At 51.6% G+C, this 23,141-nt stretch overlaps 1 protein-coding gene across 4 annotated transcripts in view; it reads right to left on the reverse strand.

The window, feature by feature from the left end:
• ROCK2 (Rho associated coiled-coil containing protein kinase 2) overlaps positions 1-23,141 on the reverse strand; it is a 297,338-nt gene that overhangs the window by 112,679 nt on the left and 161,518 nt on the right. For all 4 annotated transcript variants that reach the window (XM_075341111.1, XM_075341114.1, XM_075341113.1 and 1 more), the window contains exons 9-10: positions 18,047-18,206; positions 17,596-17,659 (exon numbers count right to left, since the gene is read on the reverse strand). In XM_075341111.1, the coding sequence (XP_075197226.1) occupies positions 17,596-17,659; positions 18,047-18,206 (224 nt within the window). The remainder of the gene's footprint in view (positions 1-17,595; positions 17,660-18,046; positions 18,207-23,141) is intronic.

Below are 23,141 nucleotides of genomic sequence, written 5' to 3' on the forward strand. Positions count from 1 at the left end.
TTATAACAAGCCCAATGCGATATGGTCATCCAAGGAAATGTGAGCTAAAACCTCGCCAGTTTGTGTGCGGCAATAGTGTAAGCCATGTATGCAATGTGTCCTTGGATTGTGTTTCAATTGCAGCCTCAACAAATGTATAATAATATTATATTATATTATAATATATATATTGTGAGGTAAATCCGGAGAGATGACGATAAATCATGATATTCAAGTATGTCAGGAAGCCCTCTCCTGGTGTCACCCCCCCCCCCCTTTCCTTCACACAACTGGTTTAGCAACAAATCCCATGGCCATGTCCTGTGATATGGAAATGAGGTGGCTTTAGGGACAATGGACACAGGATGACTCCCTGCCTTCACCCTGTAGTAGGAGCTGCTATCTAATTAGCAAGGCTCTGGAAATAGCCAGACAGAACGACTCCAGTAAAAAATGGTTCATATCTCGCAAGCCATATTTCCGATAAATATGGCAACCATAAAAATGGTGTCTCCGCATGTGGACGATGCCGGCACCCCCTTTTTATGGGAGCAGGACATTGGGAAATGCCCCAGGCGTGATATCAGCCAATGGGGAACTGGCAGACAGGTCATGAGTCCCCTCGTTCTGTAGCTAAATTCATAACTGTCACAATGAGAGCATTGGCGTCCGCCTACGACGCTCCCAGGCAAAGTTATGGCCAATATCCCCTTTGCTGGATAATTCTGATCCATGCAGGGGGAGTGGCAGTGCTCCCTGTGAGGTCACGAAGGTAGGAGGGGACCTGGATTTGCCCAGGTTGATAACCCTGCTTCGGCCATTTTCCAAGGTTCTTTCGCTGGGGGTCACGTGCAGGAAACATCTGTGGGAAGAATCCTAGAAACCTGGGTACAGCGCCCCCCTGTGGCCAGACACAACAAGGTAACTGCTGGAACTGTGCATGCCTGTTTGTAAACCATGCTTTATCTGTAACTGTACTCTGACATAACTGTATATTCTGTAGATTCCCTATTGTATATATTGTAGTTTCTAGTGTGCTTTAGGCGATTAAATTATATAATTAATCTTGGGCTGTTCTGTTATCTCGATCTTGAATCCCACGTCCGTGTGTTCGGCTAATAGTTACCGTAAATCGGTTGGTGGCAGCGAGTTGTGCCAAGGATTATTGTGGGGAGGCCAGTGAGATTCGGGGAGAGTTTATATATTCCGCCCGCGGAGGTCGGGGGAATATATACCCTTCTCTCGCCGGGGGCCCTTCAATAATCGGCATAAGTAGTATAGCGGCCTCCTTGCTTATGGTCGGGCAATTCCATAATTGGCCTGACTATAAGAGGGGCGCTAGAGAGCGCGTCACGTGCTCTGTCTGTCGGTCGGGAGGTATAAAGGAGGGGGACGCCCCCTTGCTACCCCCCGATTGTGACGTACTGGTAGCCAGCGCGGGGGATTTCTGAGTGACCCCCCCGGTGGTTTGTGACATATTGGTGGCAAGCGGTGGGATCGAGATAATAGTGTGTGTGAGTGTGAGACCCATACTCCCAGACACTAAAGACTGCCTGCAGCAGCTGTGGCTGCTGGGGTCTTCAGACTAGCTCAACACTAGAGTGTCAGAGTGCAGATACTGTAAGGTGTGTGGAGGCATCAGGTGTCAGTTCTGTGTCAGTGACCAAAAGTCTGCAAGAATGGCTGAGAGCACCAGGAGCAAAGCCAAAGGAATGGCCGATGCTAAGGCCAGAGACGATGAGGAGGTTGTCCATGAGTCCTCCAGGAGCTCGACGCCAGAAAACAGCTCTGCAGAGGACATTGCACAACCGGGCACTGCTGGACAAGATGAGGAGCAGCTCGCCCAAGGGTCCTCAACGAGCCAGATGCCAGCCCTCCGCTCTGCAATGGACAGTGAATCACCAGGCTCCGCAGCGGGCCGCAGATCACCACGTGCCATTCCACCGAGCCTGGGAGGCTCGGATAGCCTTCTTCAAATGGCTATGGCCCTACGCCAGGCTGGAGACCGGGAGGGCTACAAGGAACTCATGGCCGAGCGTGAGCGGCAAGCAGCGCGTGAAGAGCGCCAGGCAGAGCGTAACTACCAGCTGCAGCTAGCTCAGCTCCGGCCCTCATCAGCCACCCGTGACCTTCCAGACACCAAACTTCCAAAGGTCCGTGTTGAGGACTTCCCAGTGCTGGAGAAGGATGGAGACTTGGACTCTTTCTTGACTGCTTTTGAACGGACTTGCTTGCAGCATCATCTGAACAAGGACCAGTGGGCCAAATACCTGACCCCCCGTTTAAGGGGTAAGGCCCTGGATATCCTTGGGGACTTGCCTGCTGAGGCGGATCAGGGCTACGACACCATCAAGCGGGCCCTGATCCAACAGTACAACCTCACCCCGGAGTCCTACCGCAAGAAGTTCCGGACGCTGCAGAAGGGACCAAAGGACTCCTGGGCTGACCACCGGCGGGCACTTGCCCGAGCTGCCGACCACTGGACCCAAGGCCTGCAGCTTTCCACCGGACCGGAGATCCTGGACTTGTTCATCACGGAGCAACTCTTGTGGAACTGCCCTGAGGATCTCCGCCAGTTCATCCGAGACCAGAAGCCAAAGGGATCCACGGCTACAGCTGCCCTGGCAGATGACTACACCAACAATCGGGCTCCTGAAGCCAGGAGAGCAGCCACCAGCAGCACCTGGAGAGGGGGTAAGATGAACTCTGCGACTGCCCCACCTGCCCCTAGACTGCAGGGGGTGTCCCCCTCAACTCCCCTCTCCAGGCCCGTGGCAGAGCCAAGACGGTGCCACCAGTGCAACCTACCTGGACACTTCAAGGCCATGTGCCCTCAGCGTCCCAAGGCCCCGGCTCCGTCCCCGTCCCAAGGGCCGCCCAAGGTGTATTGTGTGGGTGGGGGTGGTGGTAGGTCCCTGGACAGCTTCCAACCTGTCACCGTCGGCCAGTCTGTGACCATAGGACTGCGAGACAGCGCCTCGGAGGTGACTCTGGTGCGGCCTGAGATGGTGTCCCCCCAAGACTTGATCCCTGGAAAAACCCTCGCTGTCTCCGGGATTGGAGGCATTGACCCGGCGCTGCCTGTTGCTGACATTTATGTGGACTGGGGCGCAGGGCGAGGGGTGAGGGAGGTGGGGGTAACTGATCGGATCCCTGCAAACGTGCTACTTGGGACAGATTTGGGGCAAATAACCTCCCAGTTTGGCCCCGCCCCAAAGGCTGAACCTTCAGCCAGTGCTGACGTGCCTCCGGACAATGTTAATGTGTTATCTATGAATGATGTAAGGGAGGAGGGAGTGAACTCTGATATTTCTGCTTGCACAGACACCATAGACACACACACAGCTGCAGCTGTGACAGGGGAGGGGGTCAGAGAAAGGTGTGACCATGCCTCTACAAGTAATCAGCCTGTGAGCTGGGATCTGTTGCCCTCTGCAGGGATAAGCAGAGAGCAGGGTGCTGCAGGGGGAGGACCAGTGTGTGGGGTGGGGGCTACCACAGCAAATGTGGGGTCCCCAGAGATTTCACAGCGGGGTTCTGTTGCTGCAGGAGGGGAACAGGCAGGTGAGATTGGGGCCGGTCCAGGAGCGGAAGTGCTCCCAGGTAAGATCTCGGTGCATGGTTCCCCCACAACCGGGGTGTCAGGAAGCCAGGTAGGTCTGCCTGAACCGGCGACTTGGTCAGGAACGGAGGAGGAGCAGGCACGACCCACGGTCGCAGCGGCTGTGGCCGCCGTCACCCGCAGTGGGAGTGCTGGAAGCCAAGGGGCCTCCCGGAGGTCCGATAGCTCTTCCCCTTCTGACCAAGTGGCAGCCGAGTCAGGTGGAGGCCAGGACACAGGTCCCGGGGTACTGACTGAAGATGTGACAGTCTCGTCGATTCTGGCCACATCTAGTCAGGGGTTTCAGGCAGCGTTAGAAGCTGACGACAGCCTGAAAGCTCTTAAGGAGCAGGCGGCACAGCCTCCCTCGGACTCGGACCCGGAGCGAGTGGTCTGGGACCAAGGACGGCTGTACCGGGCCACGGTCCAGCAGGGTTCACCGGAGGCGTGGCCCAGGGACCGACAGTTGGTGGTACCCTATCCGTTCCGGACGGAGTTGTTGCGGATCGCACATGAGATTCCGATGGCCGGACACCTAGGGATCGCTAAGACCAAGGCCAGGTTAAACCAGCATTTCTACTGGCCAAAAATGGGGGCCGATGTGGCTGCCTACTGCCGTTCGTGTGAAACCTGTCAGAGAGTGGGGAAGGCGGGGCCACGCCCCAAAGCCCCACTGGTATCTCTGCCCATCATCGATGAGCCTTTCAGGAGGGTGGCTGTGGATCTGGTCGGCCCGCTGGCCATCCCCAGCAGCTCCGGGAAACGCTTCATACTGACGGTAGTGGACTATGCCACCCGGTACCCAGAAGCAGTGGCCTTGTCGTCCATTCGGGCTGACAAGGTGGCCACCGCATTGCTGGAGATTTTCTCCCGAGTGGGTTTTCCCCAGGAAATGCTCACCGACCGGGGGACCCAATTCATGTCCCAGCTGATGGAGACCCTCTGTAAGCAAGTCCAGGTGCGACATCTGGTGGCCAGCCCGTACCATCCACAGACTAATGGCCTGTGCGAGCGGTTCAATGGCACCTTAAAGCAGATGCTTAAGATGTTGGTCGACTCCCATGGGCGTGACTGGGAGCGGTATCTCCCACACCTGTTATTTGCTTACCGGGAGGTTCCACAGGCCTCAACAGGATTCTCACCGTTTGAGCTCCTGTACGGGCGACGTGTGCGGGGCCCCCTGGCTCTGGTGAAAGAGGCTTGGGAAGGGGATTTGGCCACCCCTGGAGTGTCGGTTATCGAGTATGTCATGCGCTTCCGGGACAAAATGCAGGCCTTGACGCAACTGGTACACGACAATATGGCTCAAGCCCAGGCCGATCAGAAGCGTTGGTACGACCAGAACGCTTGTGAGAGGACCTACCAAGTGGGTCAAGAGGTGTGGGTACTGGTCCCCGTACCACAGGACAAGCTTCAGGCAGCCTGGGAAGGCCCATACCTCGTGTACCAGCAGCTCAACCCTGTAACGTACCTGGTCACCCTGGACCCTGCCCGTGGAAGGCGGAAGCCCTTCCATGTGAACATGATGAAGGCACATCATGAGCGGGAGGCATGTGCGCTCCCCGTGTGCAACCTGCCCGAGGAGGGAGAAGCGGAAACCCTCTTGGATATGCTAGCCCAGGTTAGGGCAGGCGGATCCATTGAGGATGTGGAGGTTGGCCACCAGCTCTTGGAGGACCAACGGTCCCAGCTGTGGGCCACCCTACACCCCTTCCGGGGGTTGTTTACCAACCAGCCCGGAAGGACTGACTTGGCTGTCCATCACGTGGACACTGGGGATCATCCCCCGATCCGGCGTTCAGCATATCGGGTCTCCCTGGAGGTGCAGCAACACATGCGCCAGGAGATGGACGAGATGCTGGAGCTGGGGGTGATCCAGGCATCCAACAGCGCTTGGGCCTCGCCTGTAGTCCTCGTCCCTAAGAAGGACCGAACCACTCGGTTCTGCGTGGACTACAGGGGGCTCAATGCTGTCACGGTCGCCGATGCGTACCCAATGCCACGCATCGATGACCTGCTCGATCAGTTGGCCGGGGCTCAGTACCTGACCATCATGGATCTGAGCCGGGGATATTGGCAGATCCCCCTGACTCGCAAGGCCAGGGAACGCTCTGCCTTTATTACCCCATTTGGACTGTACGAGTCCACGGTGATGCCATTCGGGATGAGGAATGCCCCTGCCACTTTCCAGCGGATGGTCAACACCCTGCTCAAGGGACTTGAAGGGTACGCGGCCGCGTACCTGGATGACATTGCCGTCTTCAGTCCCACCTGGGAGGACCACCTAGAGCATCTAGCACAGGTGCTCAGGCGGATCCACCGGGCAGGTTTGACCATCAAGCCGGGAAAGTGTCAGCTGGCCATGAGCGAGGTCCAGTACCTCGGTCACCGGGTAGGTGGGAGAACCCTGAAGCCCGAGCCTGAGAAAGTGGAAGCCATCGCATCCTGGCCCACCCCCAGGACCAAGAAGCAGGTGATGTCCTTCTTGGGGACCGCTGGGTACTATAGGAGGTTTGTTCCATGCTATAGTAGCCTGGCAAAGCCCTTGACGGACCTCACCAAGAAGAAGCTGCCCTCTGCAGTCGATTGGACAATGGACTGCGAGACAGCCTTCCGGGCCCTAAAGGACGCCCTGTCCAGCCCGCCCGTGCTACAGGCAGCCGACTTCACGCAACCGTTTGTAGTACAGACCGACGCCAGTGACTTCGGCCTCGGTGCGGTGCTCAGCCAGGTGGACTCTGCGAGCCAAGAGCACCCAGTCTTGTACCTGAGCAGGAAGCTGTTACCAAGGGAAGTTGCCTATTCCACGATGGAGAAGGAGTGCCTGGCCATAGTGTGGGCCCTGCAGCGTCTGCAACCCTATCTATACGGGCGCCACTTCATCGTGGAGACGGACCACAATCCCCTCAGCTGGTTGCACACCGTCTCTGGGACGAATGGGCGATTGCTGCGATGGAGCCTTGCGCTCCAGCAATACAACTTCACCATTCGCCACAAAAGGGGCCGTGACCACGGTAACGCAGACGGGCTGTCCCGACAAAGAGAGGTCGCGGACGGGCGCACGGGGGAACACCGGAGTGTGCTGCCCCCTAGCGCCCTCAAAAGGGGGGAGGTGTGAGGTAAATCCGGAGAGATGACGATAAATCATGATATTCAAGTATGTCAGGAAGCCCTCTCCTGGTGTCACCCCCCCCCCCTTTCCTTCACACAACTGGTTTAGCAACAAATCCCATGGCCATGTCCTGTGATATGGAAATGAGGTGGCTTTAGGGACAATGGACACAGGATGACTCCCTGCCGTCACCCTGTAGTAGGAGCTGCTATCTAATTAGCAAGGCTCTGGAAATAGCCAGACAGAACGACTCCAGTAAAAAATGGTTCATATCTCGCAAGCCATATTTCCGATAAATATGGCAACCATAAAAATGGTGTCTCCGCATGTGGACGATGCCGGCACCCCCTTTTTATGGGAGCAGGACATTGGGAAATGCCCCAGGCGTGATATCAGCCAATGGGGAACTGGCAGACAGGTCATGAGTCCCCTCGTTCTGTAGCTAAATTCATAACTGTCACAATGAGAGCATTGGCGTCCGCCTACGACGCTCCCAGGCAAAGTTATGGCCAATATCCCCTTTGCTGGATAATTCTGATCCATGCAGGGGGAGTGGCAGTGCTCCCTGTGAGGTCACGAAGGTAGGAGGGGACCTGGATTTGCCCAGGTTGATAACCCTGCTTCGGCCATTTTCCAAGGTTCTTTCGCTGGGGGTCACGTGCAGGAAACATCTGTGGGAAGAATCCTAGAAACCTGGGTACAGCGCCCCCCTGTGGCCAGACACAACAAGGTAACTGCTGGAACTGTGCATGCCTGTTTGTAAACCATGCTTTATCTGTAACTGTACTCTGACATAACTGTATATTCTGTAGATTCCCTATTGTATATATTGTAGTTTCTAGTGTGCTTTAGGCGATTAAATTATATAATTAATCTTGGGCTGTTCTGTTATCTCGATCTTGAATCCCACGTCCGTGTGTTCGGCTAATAGTTACCGTAAATCGGTTGGTGGCAGCGAGTTGTGCCAAGGATTATTGTGGGGAGGCCAGTGAGATTCGGGGAGAGTTTATATATTCCGCCCGCGGAGGTCGGGGGAATATATACCCTTCTCTCGCCGGGGGCCCTTCAATAATCGGCATAAGTAGTATAGCGGCCTCCTTGCTTATGGTCGGGCAATTCCATAATTGGCCTGACTATAAGAGGGGCGCTAGAGAGCGCGTCACGTGCTCTGTCTGTCGGTCGGGAGGTATAAAGGAGGGGGACGCCCCCTTGCTACCCCCCGATTGTGACGTACTGGTAGCCAGCGCGGGGGATTTCTGAGTGACCCCCCCGGTGGTTTGTGACATATATATATTATATATTTTATATATATATATATATATATATATATATATATATATATATTATATATATATATATATATTATATATATATTATATATATATATATATATATAATATATAATTGCTAGTTTTCTGCAATAACAGGTTCCAAACTGCCACTTTTGCATTTCACTGCATGTTAAAATTCACAGCCGCTCTTGATCTATTATTATTCAATACTTTTGTTTTTCATTTTTTCATTGTTTTTTTCCTCTCCTTCTTTCGAGTCATAACTTTTTTTGATTTTTCCGTCAATATTGCCTTCTGAATGCTTGTCTTTTGCAGGACGAGCTGTACTTGTGAATGACACCATTAGTTTTACCATATAATGTACTGGAAAATGGGAAACAAAATCCACATGTTGAGAAGTTGTGAAAAAAGTGAAATTCCATATTCACTGTGCTCACTATATGGTAAATTTGATGCATCGATGTGATGCCTCAGGTCGGTATGACTTTGTAGATACCAAACATGTATACTTTTACTTTTATCTAAGGGGTGAAAAAAAAATACAGACGTTTATCCAAAAAAAAAAAGAATTGCTCTTTTGGCGCCATTTTCCGAGCCCCGTAGCGTTCTCATTTTTCAGGATCTGGGGCTCAGTGATGGCTTATTTTTTGCATCTTGAGCTGATGTTTTTAATTATACCATTGTTGTGTAGATGTGATGTTTTGATCGCCTGTTATTGCATTTTAAATAAATGTTGTGGCAACCTAAAAAAGCTTAATTTGGGCGTTTGGAATTTTTCCCTCACCGCACAGTGTGCTGATCAGATTAATTGATTTTATATTTTGATAGATCGGGCATTTCGGAATGTGGCAATACCAAAAAATGTGTATTTTCTTTTTACTTTTATTTTCAATGGGGTGAATGGAGGGTGATTTAATTTGCTTTTTATTTTTTCATTTTTTATTTATTTTACTAGTCCCCTTAGGGGATTTTATTACTGCACATTCTGATCTCCTGTGCATTTCTGCTGATCAGAGCAGCATCCCTGATCAGCAGAAATGCTCATCTCCTGTGAGTGCAGGCGGTCTGTTAGCTCTTACAGGTACGTGATATAACTGTGGAATAAAAGCGCAAAAATAAGGTCTTACCCGGTATGGGGTTTTTGACTAGTGCCGAGAACGCACTCACCTGGTAGGGTTGTGCCAGTCACAACTCCTTTCTGCACAAATAACGGTGGTGGTCATCAGCGGCCCCGAAAGTTAATAGTCTCTTAAACTGGGAGAGGAATACGGGTGTAAGCCGCGCTTAAACCACAGAATCCAGAAGATTTTAAATAAATCCCTTTATTTTCATAAGTCTACGCATTTCAGAGATATAACCATCTCCTTCTTCAGGACAAGGGAAATTATACCTTCATAAGTCTACGCGTTTCAGAAATATAACCATCTCCTTCAGGACAAGGGAAATCATAAGGTATGATTTCTGAAGAAGGAGATGGTTATATCTCTGAAACGCGTAGACTTATGAAAATAAAGGGATTTATTTAAAATCTTCTGGATTATGTGGTTTAAGCACGGCTTACACCCGTATTACTACCTGTAAGAGCTTCAACAGGGAGAGGGAGTCATGGCAGTGTCTCTAACCCCTACACTACCATGACAATACATTGGTGCCCCATGATCAAGTCAAAAAGCCGCTGATTGCAGAGGGGGAACGGCGCAATCCCTGCTGCGGCCCTTTAAATTGCACTATCAAGTGTTTGACAGCGCGATCTAAGGGGTTAAGAGGTGGAGGTGCCTGTTAGCCACACGTCTGATGTTCAGATCAGCATACATGTGTGGGGAATACCGCTGGCTCACCACCGAAGCCTGCGGTAACCGGAGGGAGGTGACCAAGGACGTACCAGTACGGCCTTTGATGTAAAGGGGTTAAAACTCATTGCCTAGGACATCAACCACCGCCTCAGTCTAGTTTTTAAGCACTGCGCGGCCTCTGGCCAGTATTAGAAGGTATTAGGGCCAGCTTCAAAACCCTGCTTACGAGTAGTGATGAACGAATACTAACTATTCAGGTTCGGATTGCTTGGAAGGAATCCCAAAACACTATTTTGGTATTCATCCCAAATAATGAACCTAATGCAAGTCAAAGGGGAACCAGAGAATTTTTCATGAATATTTCCCAGAAAAATGCTCGGGTTCCCCATTGACTTGCATTAGGTTCATTAATTGGGATGAATACCGGAATAGTATTTTGGGATTCCTTAGGAATAATCTGAACACGAATAGTTACTATTCACCCATCACTACTTATGAACTCAATAGAAAAGAGCTTGTAAACACCGCTCACATTCTGCTGCCTAACAGCTGGACATCTCAGGAAAAAGCGTCTATACCTGCTACAGCGCTGCCATGCGTCTGTCCTGACTGCACTAAGACATCAGTATCGTTGATTTAACGGTAAGCAGTCCCAGTTTTTTTTTCTCTTTTTTGGAACTAACAGCAGTGGTTGGTCTCCAAGACTCATATTTTGTATTTTTTTGTTTTATTAACACTACCTACTTCTCGGATTATATATATATATATATATATATATAATTTAATAGTTTTGTTCCTCTTTCTCTACAAAGCAATTCCCTGAAGCCTCGTAAGGTCAAACATTACTAGTAACTGGTATCAGACTGTATAAAAGATTGGTGGTGACCGCTCTTTTTTGTGGAGTTATTCCAGAGCTTGGCAGTGACCAGGATATTGTTTTTTGCATTGGAAGCGAGTGAGTGACAGAAATTAATAATTCGCATGGTAGTGAAATAGTCTATCAATCATCAGTCAACTGCATATTGTTGCGGAGTACTGTAAAAAAAGAGAATTTTGTTACTTACCGTAAATTCTTTTTCTTATAGTTCCGTATTGGGAGACCCATACCATGGGTGTTTAGCTTCTGCCTCCGGAGGACACACAAAGTACTACACATAAAAGTGTAGCTCCTCCCTCTGAGCTTATACACCCCCTGGTAGCCAGTCCTAGCCAGTTTAGTGCAAAAGCTGAAGGAGAATAGCCACCCACAAGTAGAACCGAGTAAGAACCGGAACAACCGGAGACTCTGTCCACGACAACAGCCGGTGATAACACACGGAGTAAGAAAATTGCCAACAGGCAACAGGGAGGGTGCTGGGTCTCCCAATACGGAACTATAAGAAAAAGAATTTACGGTAAGTAACAAAATTCTCTTTTTCTTTATCGTTCCTTTGGGAGCCCAGACCATGGGACATTCCAAAGCTGTCCCTGGGTGGGAATAAACAGAAAAACTAAGAAGTAGGCGGAGCCTAACTTCACAAGTGGGCGACAGCCGCCTGAAGGATGCGTCTGCCCAAGCTCGCATCTGCCGAAGCATGAGCATGCACTTGGTAGTGCTTCGAAAAGGTATGCAGGCTAGTCCAAGTGGCAGCCTGACAGACTTGTTGAGCCGTAGCCTGGTGCCTAAAAGCCCAAGAGGCACCGACAGCTCTGGTCGAGTGTGCTTTGATCCCCGGCGGGGGAGGCACCTGAGTACTCTGGTAGGCGTCCGAAATGGTCGATCTAATCCAACGGGCCAAGGTCGGCTTAGAAGCAGAGAGACCCTTGCGCCGCCCTGTGGTTAGCACAAAAAGAGAGGTGCACCACCTAAGCGCAGCGGTGCGAGCCACATAAATCCGGAGAGCACGCACCAGATCTAGAGTATGCAGCGCTTTCTCAAAGCGATGAACAGGGGCCGGACAGAAGGAAGGCAAGGAAATATCCTGGTTAAGGTGGAAGGGAGAGACCACCTTAGGAAGAAAGTCCGGGGTCGGAGTGAGAACTACCTTGTCTTGGTGAAAAACCAAAAAAGGTGACTCCGTGGAGAGCGCAGCCAAATCAGAGACTCTCCTGAGAGAAGTTATGGCAACTAGAAAGGCCACCTTTTGAGAAAGACGATACAAAGAAACCTCCCTAAGAGGCTCAAAGGGGAGTTTCTGCAATACCGTGAGGACCAAGTTAAGGTCCCAGGGATCCAAGGGCCGCCGATAAGGCGGAATGATGTGAGACGCACCTTGCATGAAGGTGCGGATCTGAGCCAGCCGGGCGAGACGCCGCTGGAACAGCACTGATAGAGCTGAGACTTGTCCCTTGAGAGAGTTGAGGGACAGTCCTAGCTGCAGACCGGACTGTAAAAAAGACAGAAGGGTCGGCAACGAAAATGGCCAAGGAGAATGGCCGGAAGAGCGACACCAGGACAGGAAAATTTTCCAAGTCCTGTGATAGATCTTGACGGAGGAAGACTTACGGGCCAGAGTCATAGTGGAGATGACTTCAGGAGGAATACCAGAAGCCGTCAAAATCCAGGACTCAAGAGCCACTCCGTCAATTTGAGTGCCGCAGAATTCGGGCGGAAAAACGGACCTTGCGAGAGCAGGTCTGGACGGTCCGGAAGATGCCACGGCATCTCCACGGACAGTTGGAGCAGGTCCGGATACCAAGCTCGCCTGGGCCAGTCCGGTGCAATGAGGATGACTCGACTGCCCTCCATTCTGATCTTGCGCAGGACTCTGGGCAAGAGAGCTAGAGGGGAAAACACGTAGGACAGACGAAACTGGGACCAGTCTTGAACCAGAGCGTCCGCGGCGAAGGCCTGAGGATCGTGGGAGCGAGCCACGTAAACCGGAACCTTGTTGTCGTGACGGGATGCCATTAGGTCCACGTCCGGAGTGCCCCACTTGCGGCAGATTGACTGAAACACTGCCGGGTGCAGGGACCACTCGCCACCGTCCACGGATTGGCGGCTGAGATAATCTGCCTCCCAGTTTTCTACGCCAGGGATGTGGACTGCGCATATGGTGGACTTGGAGTCCTCCGCCCATTGAAGAATGCGTTGGACCTCCAACATTGCCAGGCGGCTGCGTGTCCCGCCTTGGTGATTGATGTAGGCAACCGCTGTCACGTTGTCTGACTGGACTCGAATGTGCCTGCCCGCCAACAGGTGGTGAAAGGCTAGGAGAGCTAGAAGCACAGCTCTGGTTTCCAGCACATTGATTGAAAGGGCTGACTTGGACGGAGTCCAAGTGCCCTGTGCTCTGTGGTGGAGATGTACCGCTCCCCAGCCGGATAGGCTGGCATCCGTGGTGAGAATCACCCAGGACGGAGTCAGGAAGGAGCGCCCTTGGGACAGGGAGAGGGGTCAAAGCCACCACTGAAGAGAGCTCCTGGTCCGTGGCGACAGAGCCACTAACCTCTGTAAGGAGGAAGGCCGCTTGTCCCAACAGCGGAGAATGTCCAGCTGCAGAGGACGCAGATGGAACTGGGCAAAGGGAACCGCCTCCATGGAGGCCACCATTTGACCCAGCACCTGCATCAGGCGCCTGAGGGAATAACGGCGGGGCCTCAGGAGAGAGCGCACCGCTAGCCGGAGAGACTGCTGTTTGATTAAGGGCAACTTCACAAGTGCCGGCAAAGTTTTCAACTGCATCCCTAGGTACGTGAGACTCTGGGTCGGAGTCAGAGTGGATTTGGGAAGATTGACAATCCACCCGAATTGGGCTAGGGTGGCGAGAGTGAGCGAAACACTCCGCTGACAGTCTGCGCTGGATGTACCCTTGACCAGAAGGTCGTCCAGATAAGGAAGCACTGCTAACCCCTGGAGGTGCAGGACCGCAATCACTGCCGCCATGACCTTGGTGAATACCCGAGGGGCCGTGGCTAACTCGAAGGGGAGAGCCACGAATTGGAAATGATCCTCTCCTATCGCAAAACGTAACCAACGCTGATGTGACACTGCGATTGGCACATGTAGATAGGCATCTCTGATGTCGATGGACGCCAGGAACTCCCCTTGGGTCATAGAGGCAATGACTGATCGCAGAGACTCCATGCGAAAATGCCACACCCGGACATGCTTGTTGAGAAGCTTGAGATCCAGGATGGGCCGGAAGGTACCGTCCTTTTTTGGAACTAGGAAGAGATTTGAGTAAAAACCTCTGAACCGTTCCTGAGCGGGAACTGGGACAATCACTCAGTTTGCCTGCAAGGACGGCACGGCCTGCGAGAAGGCGGCGGCCTTGGAGCAGGGGGGAGTTGAGAGAAAAAAATCTGTTTGGAGGGCTGGAAGAGAATTCTATCCTGTAGCCGTGAGATATGATGTCTCTCACCCACTGATCGGAGACCTGCTTTAACCAAGCGTCGCCAAAGTGGGAGAGCCTGCCACCGACTAAGGACGTGGCTGGAGCGGGCCGAGAGTCATGAGGAAGCTGCCTTAGTGGCAGAACCTCCTGCGGTCTTCTGCGGACGCGCTTTTGGGCGCCAGTTGGATTTCTGATCCTTGGCTGAGTTAGCGGACGAGGCGGAAGGCTTAGAGGATGACCAGTTGGAGGAACGAAAGGAACGAAACCTCGATTGATTCCTACCCTGGGCGGGTTTCCTGGTCTTGGTTTGTGGCATGGAAGTACTCTTCCCGCCAGTAGCTTCTTTAATGATTTCATCCAGCTGTTCACCAAACAGCCGTGAACCAGCAAAAGGGAGCCCAGCAAGAAACTTCTTGGAAGAAGCATCTGCCTTCCACTCTCGAAGCCACAAAATCCTGCGGATAACAAGAGAATTAGCTGAAGCCACCGCAGTGCGGTGAGCAGCCTCTAGCATGGCAGACATGGCATAAGATGAAAAGGCTGAAGCCTGAGCAGTTAAGGTAACCATCTCAGGCATAGATTCCTTGGTGAGGGAATGCATCTCCTCTAGAGAAGCAGAGATGGCTTTGGGAGCCCACACTGCTGCAAAAGACGGGGAAAACGCGGCCCCCGCAGCTTCATACACAGATTTGGCCAGAAGGTCAATCTGACGGTCAGTGGAATCCTTAAGTGAGGTGCCGTCAGCCACCGACACAACGGTCCGGGCTGATAGCCTAGACACCGGAGGGTCTACCTTTGGGGAGTGAGACCACTCCTTGACCACCTCAGGTGGAAATGGAAACCGGTCATCAGAACCACGCTTTGGAAAGCGTTTGTCAGGGCAGGCCCTGGGTTTGGTCACAGCGGTCTGAAAACTGGAGTGGTTAAAGAACACACTTCACTCTCTTAGGCGAGGTAAACTGATGTTTTTCTGCCAAAGAGAGTTGCTCCTCTGACACTGGCGGATTGAGATCCAGCACAGAATTAATAGAAGCAATCAAATCACTAAGATCTAAGTCACCCTCAGAGAAATCGATGGGATACATAGCCTCCGAGCCCCCAGTGAGGGCATCCTCCTCATCTTGAGAGTCAGCTCTTGAGACAGAGCCGTGGGATGGGGAGGGGGAGGAAACCCTGCGCCTTCTCTTAGAAGGACGGGGTCTGGGATCAGATGATGAATCCTCCGTGAGCTCTGATGGACGGAGGTCAGAGGATAGGAGTCCTCTGTCAAGAGAATTAGAGGCATCCTGTGAGGGGGGCTGATGCATATTCATCAAAGTCCTGGACAAAAGTCCCATGGACTCAGCAAATGACTGGGATATGGACCTAGAAAAGGACTCTACCCAGGCCGGGGGTTCAATCACAGGTGCAGCAGCAGCCTGAGAGACCACTGGGGGTGAGACTCCAGGCTGTGGAACCGCCAAGTTAGAGCAACCATCACAGTGTGGATAGGTGCTCGGCTCAGGCAGCAGGAGCTTACATGCAGTGCATGCAGAATAAAGCTTTGGAGCCTTGCTCCTTGTGTGAGACATGCTGCTGGTATACAGAGGTCCACAACCGGAGACCGGCTGTGGCTTACCAGACCGCTGAGCGCGGTGTTGTGTGCCCTCCAGATCCCGAAGCCCGGTCCCCCAGTCGCAGCACCTCAGCAGAGATGCAGAATGCAGGAAGTCCCAGAGCAGAGTGAACTCTGCCTGAGAAGAGGGCGTTCCTATAAAAGAGCGGGAACTGGAGGGCTATAGAAACCTGCAGGGAAGGAGGGACGCCCCAGCAGTGGGGAGTGTCCCTCCCCTGTGTAGAACGGCCGCCGGGAGGAGCCAAACCTGTCCCTCTGCATGAGTGACATGCGAGGGTAGGAAAATGAAACTAGGCCTCCGGCGAAGCCGGGGCCTAAATTTAAGCGGCGAGGCCGACAAGCAGGCACCATCGGCGCGGTTCTCAGGCAAAAGCTAGAGAATCCGCCGGAAAAGTTAAAACAATCACATACAGCATACTCTCCCCTTACAATAAAGAACCGGGACCCCCAACAAACGTCTCAGGTACTTAGCTGCTGAGACGCAGGGCCATGTCCCTGGGGATGAGTGCTCCGGTCCAACAGAATCCTCAAGGGGCTGTGGATGGAGACCGGACTCCTGCCAGGCATGGAGACCGTGCTGGCTCCCACTTCAAGCCAGAGCCCAGAAGGGATGGTGAAGGAGCGCGGCATGTAAGGCTGCAGCCTTGTAAATCAACCTTAACACCGCCGACACAGTGGGGTGAGAAGGGACATGCCGGGAGTCCAGACATGGACCCGCTTTTCTTCAAACTCTTTCCAAAAGTCAAACAAATCAGATGAGAATGCATGTGTGGATGTATGCCTCCTGACACAAAGCAATAAACTGGCTAGGACTGGCTACCAGGGGGTGTATAAGCTCAGAGGGAGGAGCTACACTTTTAAGTGTAGTACTTTGTGTGTCCTCCGGAGGCAGAAGCTAAACACCCATGGTATGGGTCTCCCAAAGGAACGATAAAGAAAGTGGTATTTTGTGTTCAATTTGGAGAAACTATTTGTTATATTACTTAGGGTACTTTCACACTTGCGTTCAGCGCAGTCCGTCACTATGAAGAATAGTGCAGTCCGTTAACGCACTGCGCTATTCTCCATAGACTTGTATGGACGACGCACTGTAACGCAAGTGTCAGCGTTGCATCCGCTGGACAACGCAGCGTCGTTATTTTGACGCTGCGCCGGGCGGGAGGAACGCTGCATGTAACGTTTTTTTAAGCAGCGCAATCTGTAGGATTTCACTGCGCATGTTCTCTCTGGCTCCCTGCACCCGTAACGAAGGTAAATATCGGGTAACCAAGCAAAGTGCTTTGCCGAAATTTACGCTCACTACGTGTGCAGGGAGGCCGACACTTCCCCGCTTGGCTCCGCCCCCTCCCGCACTCCACTTCGCATGTATGTACACACACACACACACACACACACACGCACACGCAGCGCCATGGCCCGCTCAGCTCCACGCACTCCGCCCCCCGCACACATTCTCGGCGTCCGAACAAACAGCTGAGCACCCGGCCGCCGGCATGTGATAGCGCTCAGCTGAGCGCCCGGCAGCCGGCTATTGAGAGCGATCAGCTAATCATTCACAATAGTCTGCTGCTGGTAAAACTGTAAAGGGAAAAAAAAAAAAAAAAAAAGCTTTCCGTTGTTTTGTACGATCCGTAGTATCTGTTGTGCCACTATATGCAACGCATCTGTTGCATCCGTCACACAACGCAATGCTACGGAAGCCGTCCAACGCAAGTGTGAAAGTAGCCTTATCTGGGCTTATCTATATTATTCTTGTTTTGTTTATTGCAAATAGCAGAAAGTTTGTAAATTTTACTAATAAATTTATTTTGCAATGGACTTAGGGGAATAATTTTGGGGACTGTTCTGTAAATCTGAGAACGCCATCTACATTTCAGCCCCACTCACCTCTTTCGTTGGCTTCGTGGAGGAGTTCTGTTCCTCCCGGCCCTTAGACGGGTCACTCAGCAATCTGAGAAACGGTTCAGGGAAAGCAAAAGAAGATAAAAAAAAAAAACCACACGTGAGAGAAAGAGACACAAAAGACATTAAACAGTCCTCGCTCATAAAAATACTTGGCCACAGAACGCTGCATTTCTAAACAGTTGACGGAGCTTGGATCAAACACGGGAAGGAGAAAAACTTTGCTGATTACGGCTTTGTTTTTAAACATTTAGTTCACAGGATGATCTGGTGCAGCCTCGGAGGCCGGAGCGATACGAGGACGGAGCCGCAGGGCAGGTGAAATAATCACTGCCCCCGGCTTTTCCCACCAGCCTCATACAGTATGAGCGTAAATGTACTCAAAGAGGAACAAAAAAATGTTTAGTAAGGGAGAGAACAATACCAATATACATACAGGTTCTCTCTGTAATAGGTAAATCCAATGAAAGGCAGCTGGTTCCCTGCAAATGCCTTGGGGATAGGAAACGTCTCCACGTTGCCTTTGTCGTCTTCAATGTCGTCAAAATTGCTGCTGTCAATATCGCTGCTCAGCTCAGGGACCACCGGGGCAGCCGCTATAGAGGAAAAGACACAGCATTAGAAGAGGATAGATACTAGTCTTCTGAAATCCAATGCACAACCACAGATAAATGACAACATTCTGGCTACCTGCAGCTGCAACCAGAGGGCGCTCCTGACCACACTGCATACACTGGGCACCAAGATAATACAGTAAGAAGAAATCTCCTCACTGCTCCCCGGAGCCAGAAATGTCTCACAACGGGAACAGTCCTGGAAGTTTTATCAGTTGTTACACACACTTCCTACCCAAAAAAAATGACTGGAATGCTTCAGCTCCAGAGACGGCACATGTGCAATAAATCTGCACCTGCACAGGGAGCACGCAGTCACAGAGCTTCAAATACGCCCGAAAGTCAGGAGAGAGGTTAGTAATATTGGACCGCACACATAAGGCCGAGTTCTCGTAACTAGCAGACGGACACTCGGGTGGACGCAACTTATGTACTGGCTATAAAGGAAGTCAATTGGGACTGGAGCATTCTTTTGGGATAATTGTTTCGCTTGCCCATTGACTTCTATTATATTCCATACATGAGTCGCACCTGACTGAGCGTCAAACTCCTCATAGCGGGCACATGGTAGTGCTCACTCATCACTAATATGTGTGCGTAATAATTCTAATATATACACACATACATACATACAAACATACATACATATCTATACAGTACATATACATACATATATACACACACACACACACACATATATCTATCTATCTATCTATATATATATATATATATAATTGCCTTATTCTGTCTGTCTGTCTGTCAGACAGTCTGTCTGTCTTGCTCCAAAATTGTGTCCTTACAGTGACAAACAGCGGATTGGCCGCTGGGCTCGCCATGGCCCCGCCCCCCCGCACGGATTGGCCGCTCGCCTCGGCTCCGCCCCCCCAACACGGATTGGCCGCTCGCCCAGGGTCCGCCCCCCACACGGAATGGCCTCTCGCCCCGAGGTGAGCGCATCAAGGTCCTGCAGCGGCGGAACACACACACACGCACACATCAGATCACACTCACTCTCACACACACCTCACACACACATCAGATCGCATCCACATACTCACAACATCCCGTGATATCGCTTGCTTCTCGGCGGCAATACTGTGCAGTGACCTTCCAGGACCTGCCGGAGGATCACATGGCCGGAAGCATGTGGTATCTCCGGATGTTGTGATTGTGTGAGCGCGTATGTGCGATATCGTCAGTGTGTGTGTGTATGCGATCGGATGTGTGTGAGTGTGTTCTGATGTGTGAGTGTGTGTGTGAGTGTATGCGATCGGATCTGTGAGTGTCGGCAGAGGAGCACGGCGTGCAGCACAGCTGCTGGGACCGCCCACCGGTGGGCACAGGGAGAAGTGGGGTGTGTGTGTGAGAGTATGCTTTCAGATGTGTGCGTGTATACTGTCTGATGTGTGACTGTGGAGCACGATGGGGTAGCGCAGCATGGGGGATGGAGCATGATGGGGAGTGCGCAGCATGGGCGATGGAGCACGATGGGGAGTGCGAAGCATGGGGGATGGAGCACGATGGGGAATGCGAAGCATGGGGGATTGAGCACGATGGGGAGTGCGCAGCATGGGGGATTGAGCACGATGGGGAGTGCGCAGCATGGGGGATGGAGCATGTTTGGGAGTGCGCAGCATGGGGGATAGAGCACGATGGGGAGTGCGCAGCATGGGGGATGGAGCACGTTTGGGAGTGCGCAGCATGGGGGATGGAGCACGATGGGGAATGCGCAGCATGGGGGATGGAGCACGATGGGGGGTGCGCAGCATGGGGGATGGAGCACGATGGGGGTGCGCAGCATGGGGGATGGAGCACGATGGGGGTGCGCAGCATGGGGGATGGAGCACGATGGGGAGTGCGCAGCATGGGGGATGGAGCACGATGGGGAGTGCGCAGCATGGGGGATGGAGCACGATGGGGAGTGCGCAGCATGGGGGATGGAGCACGATGGGGAGTGCGCAGCATGGGGGATGGAGCACGATGGGGAGTGCGCAGCATGGGGGATGGAGCACGATGGGGATTGCGCAGCATGGGGGATGGAGCACGATGGGGAGTGCGCAGCATGGGGGATGGAGCACGATGGGGATTGTGCAGCATGGGGGATGGAGCACGATGGGAATTGCGCAGCATGGGGGATGGAGCACGATGGGTATTGTGCAGCATGGGGGATGGAGCACGATGGGGGGTGCACACCTGCCCCCAAAACACACACACACACACACACACACACACACACCGCCACACACACACTGGGAACCACAAACACCACCCTACACAGACACCCACACACACACAGACAACGCCGCACACACAACATTCAACACACAAACAGCGCGGCACACACAAATATACGCACATACCGCACAACACACACATTGCACAAAACATACCTCCCACCAAAACACACACACACCCCACACAAACCGCGCAACACACACACACAGCGCTCCACAAACAACGCAACACACACAACGCAACACACAAACACTGCTCTCACCCCCCGCCACACCCAGACAACACCCAGAACATGTACAGCGCCCTACACAAATACTTGGTAACTACACACAACAATAATATTATATATATATATATATATATATATATATATATATATATATATATATATATATATATATATATATATATATATATATATATATATAAAAAACAAAAATCATACATGAACTACACAATACGTGAATTCTAGAATACCCGATGCGTAGAATCGGGCCACCTTCTAGTATATATATATATATATATATATATAATTGCCTTAGTCTGTCTCCAAAATTGTGTCGTGACAGTGTCGTTACAGTGACAACTGTCGGATTGGCCGCTGGGCTCGGCCTGGCCCCGCCCCCCCACGGATTGGCCGCTCGCCTCGGCCTGGCCTCGCCCCCCACATGGATTGGCCGCTCGCCCAGGCCCTTCGCACGCATCGCCCGCTCGGCCACGCCCCTTCCCCCGAATTCAAACGAAGCCCCGAATCCCAAGTGACTGCTGCAGTGCACTCCCAGGAGTCCACACCGGCAACCCAGCCCAGACATAACCTTGCGATGCTGGGATCGTACCGGGAGCCGGTGTACGCTGGTAACCATGATACACATCGGGTAACTATAGGAAGCGCTTCTTTTAGTTACCCGATGTGTATCATGGTTACCAGCGTACACCGGCTCACGGTACACATGTGCAGGGAGCCGGCACCCCAGGACCACTCCTCCCATTACACTCCTCTTTCCCCAGGACCACTCCTCCTATTATAGTCCTCTTATTATACTCCTCTCTGAGTATAATAGGAGGACTATTATAGCATGGGGGATGGAGCACAATGGGGGGGGGTGCAGCATGGGGGATGGATCACAATGGGGGGGGTGCAGCATGGGGGATGGAGCACGATGGGGGGTGTGCAGCATGCGGGATGGAGCACGACGGGGGGTGTGCAGCATGCGGGATGGAGCACGACGGGGGGTGCGCAGCATGGGGGATGGAGCACGATGGGGGTGCACACCTCCCCCCAAAACACACACACCGCCACACGCGCACCGCACAACACACCACACACACACTGGGAACCACAAACACAGCCCTACACAGACAACGTCGCACACACACAACACCCAACACACAAACACCGCGGCATACACAAATATACGCACATACCTTGCAACACACACACACACTGCACAAAACATACCTCCCCCAAACACACAACGCTGCAGACACACAGCGCTCCACAAACAACGCAACACACACAACGCAACATACAAACACCGCTCTCACACCCCCCCCCCCCATACCCAGACAACAACCAGATCATTTACAGTGCCCTACACAAACACTTGGTAACTGCACACCTTCTAGTATATATACTGTATATATGTGTATATGTATACACATTCATACACAGTATATATACTGTGTACACACATATATATACACACATATATATATACACAAACACACACATACATACACACGCACATATATACTATACACACGCACAGCTAAAACCAGAGGTTTCCATACACTATCTATAAAAACACACCTGCTTATTTTTCCTCATTATCTGACATGAAATCAGAATAAATCTTTCCCATTTTAGATCAAATTATTTAGATTTGCCAAATGCCAGAATAATGAGAGAGAGAGGGAATGTGTTAAGGCATCTATTACTTTCAGCAAAGTCAAACGTTTGTATACATTTCGATTTCATTAGTATTTGGTACCATTGCCCTTACACTGTATGACTTGAGTGAAACATTTTGGATCTCCTTCCACAAGCCTCTCACAATAGTTGGTAGGAATTTGGGCCCATTCCTCCTGACAGAACTGGTGTAACTGAGCCATGTATGTAGGTCTTCTTGCTCGCACAGTCCTTTTCAGCCTTTCACATACATTTTCAATAGTATTGAGATCAGGGAATTGGTGTTCTTAGGCTTCAAAGCTTCTCCCTTTTTCCTCCAAACATAACGATGGTCATTATGGCCAAATAGTTCAATATTCGTTACATCAGACCCCAGGACATGTTTCCAAAAAATTAAGGTCTTTGTTCCTGTGTGCATTTAAAAAATATTAATCTGGCTTTTTTTGGTTTATTTTGGAGTAATGGCTTCTTCCTGGCAGAGTGGTCTTTCAGCTCATGTTGATAGATACTCGTTTCACTGCGGATAATGACACAATCTAACCAGCTTCCACCAGCATCTTCCCGAGGTCTTTTGCTTTTGTTCTTTGGTTGATATGCACGATATGTACAGATGAATGAGGCACCCTCAGGTATCTGGAAATTCCACTCAAGGATGAACAATACTTGTGCAAGTCCACAATACTCTTCCTGAGATCTTGGCTGACTTCTTTTGACTTACGCATGATGCTACACCAAGAAGCAGCGTGTTTCAGGTGTGCATTAAAATACATCCA

The sequence above is a fragment of the Anomaloglossus baeobatrachus genome, chromosome 3 (assembly GCF_048569485.1).
Source record: "Anomaloglossus baeobatrachus isolate aAnoBae1 chromosome 3, aAnoBae1.hap1, whole genome shotgun sequence".
Lineage (NCBI taxonomy): Eukaryota > Metazoa > Chordata > Amphibia > Anura > Aromobatidae > Anomaloglossus > Anomaloglossus baeobatrachus.